This window comes from Camelus ferus, chromosome 24 (assembly GCF_009834535.1).
Source record: "Camelus ferus isolate YT-003-E chromosome 24, BCGSAC_Cfer_1.0, whole genome shotgun sequence".
NCBI lineage: Eukaryota > Metazoa > Chordata > Mammalia > Artiodactyla > Camelidae > Camelus > Camelus ferus.
Genome location: NC_045719.1, coordinates 7,840,554 through 7,855,508, shown reverse-complemented (window position 1 = coordinate 7,855,508; position 14,955 = coordinate 7,840,554). Strand labels below are relative to the sequence as shown.

Sequence of the window (14,955 nt, the reverse complement as noted above, 5' to 3'; positions counted from 1 at the left end):
ATTTCCACTATGATTCTCCAGAGCAGTAACTCAGAATTTTTTTTCCTGAGCCTAAATCTAATAAGAGCTTGTATATTTATGAAAATATAGAATGGTCAAGGTAATTTAAAATAATTTAGTATAACGCTGAGTTATTTATTTGTTGGAAACAATAAGGTTTTATAATTATTATATTTTTGGTGGGTATTACTGAATACATGAAAAACAGATAAAACACAGAGATAACATTCAAAAAATGGAGTTGGAAAAACTGGCAATTTTGTAACTGGGAGGAGAGGAAACAAGTATAATTCTCACTGCCTAGTATACCTTATAGATTAAATAGTTAGACTTATAGTACAAACTTTTTTTTAGAAAAGCACTTTAATATAAAGATTAATTAACTGAGCCCAGGATTTGGAAGGTATTTCTAAGTATAAAACATTGAAATAAGGGGAGGAGATGGGTAGATATTATTACATAAATGTGGAGCAGTTTATATAATCAAAAGTAAAAGGCAAATGACAAATTAGTGGTAGTGCTGGTGGTACGGGTCAGTTTAAGGAGGAAATGAGAGTGGCCAAAGTGGCCAGTAATTACATGAAAATGTGGTGGAGGTGGTGCAGGCCAGAGATGAGGCTGGGAAAGGCAACAGAGTCTAGATCTTAGAAGATTCTGTTTTTGAAAAACTAAGAAATTTGGAATTTATCCTAAGGCTGATGAAAAAACAGTTGAAAGTTATTAAACTTAAAAAGTGGATCAAATTTGCTTTTTAGGAAAAACTCTAGTTAATTAGGTAGCATTTGACGTTTATTTGAGTAAATGGGGATGAGGGAGGAAGGTGGTCAAGGATTCGCAGCTGGTATCCTTTACTTAGGGACACTGGAGGAGAAGCAGACTGGTGGTGTGGGTAGGGTGTGGGGCAGAGGGAGTAAGTTTAGTTTTGGACGTGCTGGATAAGGCATTTGATAAGACATCCCTGGGAAACATTGCATATGCAGGTTTGAAACTCGAAAGTATGTTTAGAGCCCCCCGAAATGAATTGTGATGGAGCTAATACACATTCAGTTTACTTCAGATTTTTCCCCAGGTTGCCAGTTGTTGCATTTACTGGTTTATATATGCCCCCTTTCCCTTCATTTACTTGATCTTGTGTTAAAGGTTAAATGGGTAGTTTTTGTTTAGTAGCAACAAGCATTGCATAAGGGAATTCAGGGATCCTTAACCTGGAATCCGTAGACCTCTCCTAAAGCATCCATGGATGGAATTCGAGGTCCTTAAACTTGGATGAGAAAAATGAATCTTTTCTATAACCTTTAACTGAAATTCAGTGTTTCCTTTCATTATGAACATAGTCAGTAATCCACAATTATTAGCAGTAGCTGTGAATTTTTTATTACCAATAGAAATCACAAATATTTTCTTATAATGCAGTTGTTAGTTATCTCTGAATACCATTTATGTTCATTACTGCTTTGTAATGATTACTTCTAGATCTCATGGTTTAATGTATTAATAAAACACATGTACTAGTGAGTCATACCTTTTTTTAAAAAAGTTTATGACTATTTTTCAGTATAATTTTGGTTTCTTTTAATCGTATGTATTTTGTTTTATGCTTTTACAATATTTTTTTGAGTGAAGGCCATAGACTTCACCAGAGTGACTGCCAAAGGGATCCACAGCACAAAAAAAGGTTAAGAAATTGTAGCTAATTGGAGAAGTAGGGAATGTGATATTTCACCCCAGGCAATAAAAAATAAACATATTTCTAATCTGTATTGCTTTTGCTTTTACAGAACTTCAAACATAAAACTAGACAAGATAATGAAAGAATTGGATGAAGAGGTACTCTTTGTTTTCTAATCAGGAGTTTTCCTTTTTAAGAATTTTTTTCCCTCTTTCAGATTATTTCGTTCTCTGAGAAAATTATATTTGAACTTCATACATTGAAATATAGAAAAGAACCAAAGAATTATGATGAAAGCGTCATTTTGGAGCTGCGGGTTCAAGTGAAATTAGATTATACTTTAGTTTCTTTTGTATAGTTTTATTCTAGAACCATGTGGAAATTTTTGTACATAAATATCAGTTCAGTGGTTCTTAATAGTTGAAAAGTGAGAAAGGAGCAAGAGATCAGAAATTGAATGTGGAACTATAGCAGAAAGAGGCAGATAAATAGAAAAGAGGGAAGGATACAATTTCAGAAGAACTGACATTAACATACTTTCACATGATGAAATGGGAAATGTATGGATTTTAGAATCAGTCATTTTCCAGTCACCTAGCAAGAAGTTTTTATTATGAAGGACACACAGCATAAATATTTAATGATTCAGATGTTTGTTTGCAAATATGTTAACTTATTTTCATGCCTTTTAGTTACCTTGTAAATATCTTTCAAGAGAGTCCTTCCTCTCATTGATTACTTCCTTTGCCTTTTTTAGATTTAATCTTTCTAATGGTTTTTTGCTGTCTTTATTTTCTTGTCTCTTAAGGAATAAAATCTGTCAGTGATGGTGGTTCCCCCCTACCACCCTGTTTGTAGCCTTGAATATACATGTAGTTATCTGGGCAGATGTAGATAGTATTTTACCAACTTGCCATTAGTCAGTGTGTACTTAGCCTAGCACTATTTATTTGAGTCTAAATGTTTAAGAAATTCTTTTTACATATCCTCCACTTTTTATTTCATTTCTAAAACAGATAAAATCAATTGTGCTAGGTTTAAATTATTCAGCTTTCCAAATTCAAGGAAGAGAGGGAGATCTTAATTATAAAATTAGAATAATCCTGCTTCTGGAAAGATGGAGTGAAAGTAGTTCCTCCTGTTTCTCTCACTAAGTACAGCTAAAAACCCTAGACATTAAATATAAAACAAATGTAAAGAGATTCTGAAAGGTAGAGAGAAGAAGGCAGACTACTGGCTAGAGTATTTGGGTCCCAGGAAACAAACAGCAGTGAATACTCTGGGTTTTCTTTTGGCAGCATATGTTCCAGATTGGGTGCTGGAGAAGCCAGCAATCTGGGCACACCAAAGCTGCCCTCTAGCCGAAGGCACATCTGCAAACATGTGGAAACTAAACAGCACAGTTCTAAATAATCCATAGGTCAAAGAGTCTGAAGGGGAATGAAAAAAATATGTTGGGATGTTAATTATATCTCATAAAGTTATTTTTCAAAGTTAAGGGTCTTCATCTTTAAAAAGTATTTGAACAATGAAAGTGAAAATAAAACATCAAAATTGTGGGATGCAGCTAACATAGTACTATAAGGGGAATTTACACACTAAATACTTATATTAGAAAAGATGGTAAGTCACAAATCAGTCATCTAAGCTGCTACCTCAAAAAACCTAGAAAAAGAAGAGCAAAATAAACCCAAAGCAAGGAGAAGGGAGCAAAAATAAAGAGCAGAAATCAGTGAAATTGAAAACAAAAACAATTAAGAAAATCAGTGAAAATTAAAACCTTAGCTGTTTGGAAAGATTAACTGCAAACTGACAAACCTGTAGCAAGATTATAAAGAAAGGAGAGGACACAAATGATCAGTGTCATGAATAAAAAAACAGCGTATCACTACAGGCTGCAGATTTTTTTTTTTTTTAATCTTAAGGGAATAATACAAACAATTCTAAACACAACTGCGAAATTTAGGTGAAATGGATGAATTCCTCTGAAAAGACAAACTACCACAATTCACACAATGTGAAATACATTTTTTGAATAGCCATATGTAAGTATTAAAGTGAATTTGTAATTTAAAAGCTCCCCCAAAAGTAATCTTCAGGACCAAATGGTTTTGCCACAGAATTCTACTAAGTGTTTTAAGAAGAATTAACACCAATTCTATACTTTCTCTTCTAGAAAATAGAAGGGAACATTCCCCAGTGAATTTTATGAGGCTAGAATTATCCAGATATCAAAATCTAGCGAAGGCAATACTACAAAGAAAACTGTAGATCAGTATCCCTCAGTTATGGCCAACTGGTTTTTGACAGCAGTACAAAAGCAATTCAATGGAAGACGTATAGTCTTTTATCAAATGGTACTGGAGCAATTGGATATTCATAGGCCAAGATATGAACCTCAAGCTAAGTCTCACAACTTATGTAAAAATTAACTCAAAATGGATCATAGATTTAAATATGAATGTAAAAAATATAAAACTCCTTGAAAAAAAAATAAGGGAAAATTCTTGGGACCTGCAGCTTGGTGTAGAGTTCTTAGACATTACACCAGAAACATCCATATATGGAAAAATTTTTAATAAATTGGACTTCATCAAAATTAACAGTGCTTGCTCTGTGAAAGACCCTGACAAGAGGATGAAACGATGAGCTGTAGAATGGGAAAATGAACTGGTTTTACACACAACAACTTGAATGGATCTTAAGGGCATTATGTTGAATATAAAAAGCCAATCTCAAAAGGTCCATGCTGTATGATTCCATTAATGTAACATTCTCAAAATGGCAAAATTATACAGATAGAGAACCTGTTACTGGTTGGTAGGATATGGGTGGTGGGAGAAGGAGGATGCATGTGGCTAGAAGTAGTTGCCAGAAGGAGATGGTTGTGCTGATGAAACAGTTCTGTGTCTTGATTGTGGTGGCACTTAGAACATGAATCTACACGAGATGAAATGACATAGAACTAAGACACGCTTTATACCAGTAACAGTTTCCTGATTTTGTTACTATACTATTGTTACATATAATGTAATTACTAGGGGAAACTGAATGGAAGGGTACTATTACTATTTTGCAACTTCTGCAATGTAGAATTACTTCAAAATTAAAAAATGAAAAGCTGAAAGAATGGTAAAATCTTAAATTAGGAAGATTTTGAATAATCTCTCATATTTTACTAAATTTCTCTGGCAGCATCTTACTTAAAAGATGGGTTTTGCTTAAAGGTGGGAAAGCCCAGAACGACACACACTATAAAGGATGTTTTCTCAGTGTGGAGTCTTAAAGATACAAATGAAGCCTCAGAAGCAAGATATGCTGATAGTCTTAGCTCAGCAACAGAAGAGAAATCTTTTTAAGTCGTGAAATTTTGGTAATTTTTTCTTAAATCCTCCCCTCCTCTTAGTTTCATTTTCTAAAACAATTATCTGTTTCATTACTTTTAAATAAGCATTAGTAAGTATATACATAGAACTTCTCAGAAAAGATGTTGAGATAGGGAGAGTATTAAGGGAGACCTCATGCAGGGACTGGTGAATTTACTGCACACACTGTAGCATTTGGTATCATTTGAGTATTGTACCACCTAATTATCAAATAGGTAATTATTATCTGATCCCTTTTATATTTCATATCTTAAATTTAGGATTGTAAATAAACTAAAATATTGGTAATATAATGCAATGTATTCATCTTAAGCTGATAAAGTGACTTAATCTGTTAAGATTCATAGCATTGTTTTTTTATATTTCTTGGATTTTAAAATCTCTGAAAATTGTGCATATCTAGTTCAAATAAGGAGATTCTCAGTATTTTCTTCTAAGGCAAGCTAATTCTGTTATTAGAAAGTTGTCATTAGAAGTATTACCTGATTTTGAAACCAAAAATATCTATCTTAAGTAATCATTTTTTTTAAAGAACAGAATATTCCTTCAAATAAATGAGGAATATTAATTGCAGTAATAACTTTTGTCATAATTTCAGGGAAATCAAAGAAGAAATCTAGAATCTACAGTGTCTCAGATTGAGAAGGAGAAAATGCTGCTACAGCATAGAATCAATGAGTACCAAAGAAAAGCAGAACAGGAAAGTGAGAAGAGGAGGAATGTAGAAAATGAAGGTAAATTGTTACTTCCTTTAAAAGCACTGGAATTTCTAACAGTATCCTTGAAGTCTTTGTCTTGAGGTTGTCTTAAATTTAGCCTGTGATGTATTTTTGAAGCCACGGTGCTAAGACACTGTGTCCCAAGACAAATTTATAACGTATTGAAGTCAGTAGTGATGTGTTAGCTAGAGTAGTGGTTTTCATCCTTGTGTGCATATTGGAATCCCTTGGGAAACTTTAAAGAATATGGATGCCTAAACTCCAGAAATTCTAATTTGTTTGGTCTAGACATGTGAGCTAGGCATTGGTATTTTTAGTAAACTCTTTAGGCACTTCTAACAAGCAGCTACATTTGAGTACTACTAAACTAGAATTTCATGTGTTTTGATACTAGTGTTACAAATTTAAAATAGCTTTCTACACCCTTTGGTCCAGTGATTTCACTTCCAGGAATTTATTTCACTTACACTTGTGCATATGCACACCGATACATAAATAAAACTATTCATTTTAGCTTTGTTTAAAATTGCCAAGCTTACAAACAATGTAAATGTAATCAGTGATTTGTGTCTTTAAGTAAAAAAGCAACAACAAAGTACAGATTGTTTAAAACAAGATTACTTGTCTTTGTATGTTTAAATGTGTGTGTGTATGTATAGATATGCATGTGAAAACGTATATATATATATATATACACACACACGTATGTATGTATGTATGTATTTGTATTTTTACATATTAGGGTATGGATATATAGACTGTCTTAGGAAAGAGATGCAAGAAGTTAGTAATAGTTGTTGCTGGGGAGGAGAGACAGAAGGATGGGGAGACAATGTGGAGGGAGGAAGACTCATGCTATACTATATATACTTTGGTATCTTGAATTTTGAGCCATTTAAAAATATTGAATTAATCATAGATAATATTAAACTAACTTTATAACATTTCACTAATTAATCTTATTAAGGGAATAAGTGAATTTGAAATATTACAACAATGCAAAGAAATCTGTTTTTGTGTTCTCTATTATAAAACAATGCTGTACTTTTTGATAAATTTAGAATGTAAGTACTTCCAGGATGGCATTTGGCTTTGAGAGTGAAGCTAATGTAACTGACTTTTATGGCCTCAGACCAAATTTCATTTTTTAGAAGGAATTTGTTTCTCTATGAAAATTTTCTAATTTCTACATCTTATTCCTTCATTTTCTAGTTTCTACATTGAAGGATCAGTTGGAAGACTTAAAGAAAGTAAGTCAGAATTCACAGCTTGCTAATGAGAAGCTGGCACAGTTACAAAAACAGGTAAGTTTTTGGAATGAGATTTTAAAAAAATTATAATTAATTAAAACAAGTTTGTATATTAGTCAAAAACTATTTTCTTGCTCTCTTTTTTGAATAGCTAGAAGAAGCCAATGACTTACTTAGGACAGAATCAGACACAGCTGTAAGATTAAGGAAGAGTCACACAGAGATGAGCAAGTCAATTAGTCAGCTAGAGTCCCTGAACAGAGAATTGCAGGAGAGAAATAGAATTTTAGAGAATTCCAAGTCACAAACGGACAAGGACTATTACCAGCTGCAAGCTGTATTAGAAGCTGAACGAAGAGACAGAGGTCATGATTCTGAGATGATTGGAGACCTGCAAGGTAATATTTTTTCTTATTGTGGTAAAATAGACATAATATAAAATCTGTCATTTTAGTAGAAAATAAACTTATGGTTACCAGGGGGAAAAGGAGGTAGGAAGGGATAAATTGGGAGTAGAGATTTGTAGATATTAACTACCATATATAAAATAGATAAACAGCAAGTTTCTACTGTACAGCATAAGGAACTATATTCAATATCTTGTAGTAACCTATAATGAAAAAGAACATGAAAAGGAATATATGTATGACTAAAACACTGCTGTACCCCAGAAATTGATACAACATTGTAAACTGACTATACTTCAACTTAAAAATTTTTTTTAATTTACCATTTTAGCCATTTTTAAATGTACAGTTCACTAGCATAGAGTACATTCACATTGTTGTACAACCATCACTACTGTCCATCTCCAGAGCTTTTTTATAATCCCAAACTAAAACCCTATACTCACTAAACAACAACTCTCCATCCCCCACTCCTCCCAGCCCCTGGAAACCACTGTTCTACTTTGTGTCTCTGTGTGTTTGACTGCCTCATAAGAGTCGAATCACACAACATTTGTCCTTTTGTGTCTGTCTTACTGCACTTGATGTCTTCAAGATTCATTCATGTTGTAGCATGTATCAGAATTTCCTTCGTTTTTAAGCGATACTCCATTATGTATATATACCACAGTTTATCCATCTGTCAGTGGAAGGTGATTTTTAAAATTTATTTTTTATTTTTGATTGTAGCTGAAAACACAAAATGTATCATCTTAATCATTTTTAAGTGTAAGGTAATAACAGTTTTGATCCTCATTAAGAAAATGACCTTGGTAATACTGGAAATGGTTGGCATTCTTTCTCTTTTAGAATAATGCCTACATTTGTAACAAATTGTGATCTCTTCACTCTCACAGACACCCCTGTGATGTAGGTAATGTGGATATTTCCAGTTTTACAGCCAGATTACTGAAAATTTAATTTTAAACAATGCCCAGTTGACAGACGTCTTACTTAAAGTGGAACTAATCCAGGTAGAGAAGGTTATCACCATTAAAACGTGGGGATTCTTCATGCATTGTTGGTAGAAATAGAAAGTCAGCTGCAGAAAGAGAATCTTCATTATAAATAAAGAATTAGGTACTTGGAAAGTTAGGACTAAAGTTATCAGCAGTCTTTGTGAGTCTAAAAGGAAAAAGATTTGAGTATAACTAACAGTGAATAAAGGAACATGTTGGTCATAGTGACAAAATCAGTTTGTTTTCAGCAAGTTGCCTGGCTTTAACCACTTTTCGCATATTTTTCTGTTTTCTATTCGTAAAAGCAAGGCATCCGTACTACCTAATCAAAATAGATACACATGGAAGTTGCCAGATCTCTCAGGGAGAAGGAGGGGGTGGAGTAGTCCATTTTAACCTAAGCCACAGAGTGGGAACATAGTTTGGGGTCTCCTGGGGCTTGATGATTAGCTATAATTCTGTGGAGAGAGGTCAAGGTCAGTTTTTGTGAGTTTGGAAATGGAAATTAGGATCTCCCATTGGCTCTTAGCTGAGGAGTGTTGTGCAATCTTATTTCTCAGGGCCTAGGCTTAAAATAGATTTGGATATAACCAAGAAAGTATCCTCATTATATGTATTAGAAAAGCCTCATACTCGACTTCCTTAAATTGCTTCCTTAGGCCTTTTTATATACAGCTTATTAGCTGTGTGCAAGTCACTTCATCTACCTTCTTAATCTATAAACAAAGAAAATTAGATGACCTCTATAAATTCTTTCAGTTCTAAAATTCTTTTTAAGTCTGTGATTTTCCAGATACCACTGAGCTGTGAAGAGCTTGCTTCCAAGGAAGAGACTATTTTCCATTGTGTTCATCAGCAGTGGTTTTCACTGACCGTTTTTTAAATACTGGTGACATTAAGAAAGATTCATAGCATGACTTAACTGTTGATGTTTATCCTTTTTCAGTGTTTCCTTTAAGGTTAATTTTTTAATTTAAATGTGAATCAAAGCTCACGCATTAAAAAATGCACAAAACTTACATGAGCATCAGCATATATAGAAAAGTGCATTGTGGTAAAACACACACACAATTTTTACATTAGTTTTTTATGGTCCTTAAGAAATTTCAGGTCCCTCAGGTGTAGATTTCTTACAGTTTGGGAGGCTGGGCTTCTGGCAAAGTCACCATTATTTCCTAGTTGAATGCCCTCTATGTACATTAGCGGGTAGAAGTTTCCTCACTTGTATGGGAAATGACTTCCCGAACATAATTGGATGGTGTATATTTTAGACTTTGTAGACCACATACGATCTCTGGTACCTTTTTATTGTTTATTTTTGCTTTTTCGCTTTTTTCAACCCTTTAAAAATGAAGAAAGAAATTCTTGGCTTCATGTCTATAGAGAAATAGGCTGAGGGCCTGAAGTTTGCCAGCACCTGGACTAATGTACCGGAGTATAATGCATTTTTGTTTTGTTTTTGCCTGTTACATTGTCATTTGGAAAGTTGTGTAAGTTTTTTCATTAATATGTTTTTGGCTTTGTTATTTTTGAAAGGAAAATAATAGATGAGTTTTCTAACCTGATGAGTCAGTTTCTAAGACTCCATTTTTTCTGTTTCTTTGATCTGCCAAATTTTGGAACATGTTTTAAAAGTTAGTGCTATGATTGTAGTTTTTTTTCTCATAGCCCCGTTGTATTTCTAGCAGCTTTTGCTTTGTATATTTTTTTTATTGAGGTGAGATTCGTATAACAAAAAGTTAACTATTTAAAAGTGTACAATTCAGTGGCATTAAGTACATTCACAATGTTGTACAATCACCTCGTCTGTCTAGTTCCAAAACATTTTCATTAACCCAAAAGAAAACGTTGTATCCAGTAAACTGTCCTTCTCTGTATGCCCTCTACCTAGCCCCTAGCAACCATTAGTTTTTTTTAAATCTCTGAATTTACCTCTCCTGGATATTTCATATAAATGACATCATACAGCATGTGACCTGTTGTATCAGGCTTCTTTCACTTAGCATATTTTTAAGATTCATCGATGTAGCATGTTTCAGTATTTCATTCATTTATGGCTGAGTAGTACTCTTGTATGTGTATACTGTATTTTGTTTAGCTGTTTATCTATTGATGAACATTTGCATTGTTTCCACCTTTTGGCTATTGTGAATAACACTGCCATTAACATTTATGTACAAGTACTTAATTGGAATACTTGTTTTCAAATCTTTTGGGTGTATATATATACACCCAGGATTAGAATTGCTGGTCATGTGGTAATTCTGTGTTTAACATTTGAGTAACTTCCAAACGATTTTCCACAATGGCTGCATCATTTTCTATTCCCACCAACAATGTACAAGTTCTCCACATCCTTGTCAATAGTTGATATTTAACTCTTTTTAGGTTATAGCTACCCTATATCCTATGTGGATATGAAGTGGTGTTTTATTGTAGCTTTGACTTTCATTTCCTTAATGACTAATGAAGTTGAGCATCTTCCCATGTGCTTATTGGCCATTTGTATATCCTATTTGGAAAAATGTCTGTTCATGTCCTTTGTCCATTTTTAAATTTTTTTTTTTGGCTTTTTGTTGTTGACTTTTGAGAGTCTGGATAATAGACTTTGTCAGGTATATGATTTCCTAATATTTACTCCCATTCTCTAATTTGTCTTTTCACTTTCTTGATCATGTCCTTTGATGTACAAAAGGTAATTTCGATGAAGTCCAGTTTATCTAATATATGTTGCATATACTTTTGGTGTCATGTCTCATAGTACATTGCCAAATCCTAGATCATGAAGATTTACCTCTATGACTTCTTCTAAAAGTTGTATGGTTTTAGCACTTACATGTAGGTCTTTGACCTAACTTGAGTTAATTTTTGTATATGGTATGCTGTAGGGGTCTAATTTCATTCATTTACATGTGGATATCCAGTTGTCCCTGTACTGCTGGTTGAAGAGACTATTCTTTCCCCCACTGAATGGTCTTGGCATCCTTCTTGAAGATCAGTTGTCAGATATGTGTTTGTTCCTAGATTCTCAGTTCTGTTCAGTTGGTCTATATGTCTGTCCTTATGCTAGTGCCACACTCTTTAGATCACTGTAGGTTTATAACAAGTTTTGTAATTGGGACGTTTGAGTTCTTCAATTTTGTTTTTCTTTTTCAATACTGTTTTAGCTATTCAAGGCTCCTAGAAATTCAATATGAATTTGAGGATCTACTTTTCCATTTCTGCATAAAAGAGCTTTGGAATTTTGATAGGGATTGCACTGAATCTATAGATTGCCATCTTATTAAGTCTTCCAGTCCATGAACACAGGATATATTTCCATTTATTTTGGTCCTAATTCATTTCAGCAATTTTTTTTAGTTTTCAATGTACAAGTCTTATACCTCCTTGGTTAGATTATTCTTAAGTATTTTGTTCTTTTTGGTGCTTTATAAGTGGAATTGTCTTAATTCTCCTTGCATATTGTTTATTGAGTGTGATATTAGCTATGGATATTTCGTAATAACGTGCTTTTGTGTGTTTTTAATGCAATGTTGTTTGGTCTGTTAAGATTTTATGACTTCTATTTCTTTTTACTGGATTAGAATTGTATTATTATAAATGATATTAAATACATCTGACCTTGAGGGTTTTTCCCCTTAATTTCATTTTCCTGTTTTATCTTGCCTGTTGATTTATTTTTAATTTTTGTATATAGTTGATAGGCCTCAAATTTAGATTGTGAATTTCGTAGTTAGGGATTTGAACATATCTAGGTATATCTATATTTTTCAAAGTGAGAGATTTTTTGTTGTTGTTGAAGCTTAACATGTATGTACATAATAAAATTAATAAATAATATGTATCTGGAGAGATTTTCACAACATGAACCCACCCATATAATGAGAATCCAGATCACGAAACTGAGTATTACCACAGCCCAGAAGTTCCATTGTGCTTCTTCTTAGTCATTATCCCCTTTCCCCCGAAGTAATCTCTATTCTAACTTCTAACACCTTTTGTAATGGCCTTTTATAATGGAATCATGCGGTAAATACTCCTTTGCTTCTGGTTCATTTCATTAAACATTATGTTTGTGAGGTTCATCCATATTGTTGTATATATAGCAATAGTTTGTTCTTTATTTTGTATGACCGCTGCAATTTATCAGTTATTCTGTGGTAAGTGTATATTCTGATTACTTCCATTTGGGGATTATTGTGAATAGTGCTGATACGAACTTTCTTGTACATATTTTTCGGTAATGATATATATGCTTCCTGTTGATATACACCTAGAAGTGGCAGAGCCATAGATTATACTTAGCTTTAGGAAGAATTTCCAGATATTTCAAAGTAGCTGCATAGTTTACACTCACCAGCAGTGTCCGAGAGTTCCAGTTCCTTCACCACCTCCTCAAAGACATTACTTCTCCTCACTGAGGTAGCCATACTGGTGATGTCTGATGGTATTTCCTTAGGGGTTGGTTTGTATATCACTAGTGTCTGAGATTGAGCAACTTTTCACATATTTATTGACAATTTGTAATAACGCTCTTCAGGTCTTTTGCCTATTAAAAAAAAAACTGGATTATTTACCTTTTTCTTATTGGTTTGTGTAAGTCCTAGCTAGATATTAATCCTTCATCAAATATATGTACCGTAATTGTCTTCTTCCACTCTGGTTTGCCTTTTCACTTTTGAAATGCTGTCTGCTCATGAATAGGAGATCTTTTCTTATTTTCGCTCCAGTCCATTTCTTTTTCTTTTGTGGTCAGTTCTGTTTATTGTGGCCTGGCGGATTCTTTGATTAAATCATGGACATGTTCCCTGTTTTCTTCCAGAAGCTTTATTGTTTTGATTCATTTAGTTTATGATACCTGATATTTTGGTTCTTATTCCTTCCACTATATTTTTATATTTTGGGGGGTAGTATATGAAGCTTCTTTGCTTTCATGTATTACACAGTCAAGTTATGGTTCCTCCCTAGCATATTTTAAAAATACAATAAATGAGGAAAATAAATTATATCTATTAAACATATCTTTCATAGTGTTGTTAACACTCTGTAAAGGATTCAACCCATACATTTTCATTACTTTGTCTTCTTGTGAGTTGGTTTGTATAAACAATTTCTACATGAAAAATTCTGTTTAATCTGAATTTACTATCTTCAGATTTTTAAAACTTATTCTTTATTATAAATACAGGAAAAAACACTTTTTAAATAGCACTTTAACATTTAAACTTCTTGCCACATTTGCTTTCTTTGTCTCCATGCACACACATACATACTCTGTATTTTTACTCAACCATTTGAAAGAAACTAGCAGGTGTTTCTTTTTCCTATATGAACATATTCTTATGTGAACAGAATGCCATATTGTCTGTGTATATAAAATTGTTTCATTGGTTTCCAAATCCTAGAACTAGCCTAGCAGACAAGCATCAGGTGCCAAAGATTTAATATTCATTTGTTGATTAATGAACTACTTTAGAAACACTAAAATATGGGAGGCAGATAGAGTGCCTTGAAGACTTTGGCAAGTACAGCATGTTAAACACTGAACTTTAAGAAGTACAAAATTTTTCTTGGTGCTTTATATATTTCCTTGTCAAATCTTAGGCTACTTTGGATCACAAAAAAAAGAAAATCGATTTTTACTTTTGTACTAGACAGTATAATTATATTCATATGTATTAGATTCTACATGTATTAAATTTGTGTTTATTAAATATTTATCCATTAAGAACTTGTAAAACTTAAAGCATGTCTTTATGAGAATTGTTACTAAATATGTGAGTTGCTACCATTAGATGGAATGAGCCTCAGGTAGGTTAAAACTAAGCTTTGTTAGAGCATTTGAATTCCTTAAAACTTAGTTTCTATGACAACGGAGTTTGGCTTCATTAAGTTTAAGAGTAATTAAACACTTTTCAGAATGACTGGCACTTAAAAAGCAATTAAATACTTGCCTTAATTTACTAAAGTGTTTCACTCTTAATGTGGCAGAAAAGAGCATTCAGTAAGGACTCAGATCTGATTTCTGGACCAAGCTCAGGCTTATCTTTGACCATTTGTAAAATGGGAGATGTGTACTAGATGGTCTACAGCTAGCATTAATATTTTTGTCACTATATAGTAGTTATTGTATGTACTACCAGGAAAATACTTAATAAATTTCTATCTGATCAGGAGGTTTGAAGCTTTTTTATCTTGGTGATTCTGCTGGGAAAAGAAAAGATTTCTCTTTCCGTGACTCTGTGACTTGAATTTTTTTCTCACTTGATAGCTCGAATTACATCTTTACAAGAGGAGGTGAAGCATCTCAAACATAATCTTGAAAGAGTGGAAGGAGAAAGAAAAGAGGCCCAAGACATGCTTAATCATTCAGAAAAGGTAAATGATTTATCATATACCAATTATGAGATAGTCTTTGCTGGTTATCAGATATTATAAGGTGGTTTTTATAAAAAGAGCATTCATTCCCAATCCTTATGTATATGAATTTCTAAAAGTTTTTATGATTGGTTGGTGTATAGAGGTG

General features: G+C 33.1%; 1 protein-coding gene across 2 annotated transcripts in view; it reads left to right on the top strand.

The window, feature by feature from the left end:
• ROCK1 (Rho associated coiled-coil containing protein kinase 1) overlaps positions 1–14,955 on the top strand; it is a 106,730-nt gene that overhangs the window by 59,137 nt on the left and 32,638 nt on the right. For both annotated transcript variants that reach the window (XM_032467442.1, XM_006191773.3), the window contains exons 13-17: positions 1,779–1,827; positions 5,654–5,789; positions 6,987–7,078; positions 7,176–7,422; positions 14,701–14,807. In XM_032467442.1, the coding sequence (XP_032323333.1) occupies positions 1,779–1,827; positions 5,654–5,789; positions 6,987–7,078; positions 7,176–7,422; positions 14,701–14,807 (631 nt within the window). The remainder of the gene's footprint in view (positions 1–1,778; positions 1,828–5,653; positions 5,790–6,986; positions 7,079–7,175; positions 7,423–14,700; positions 14,808–14,955) is intronic.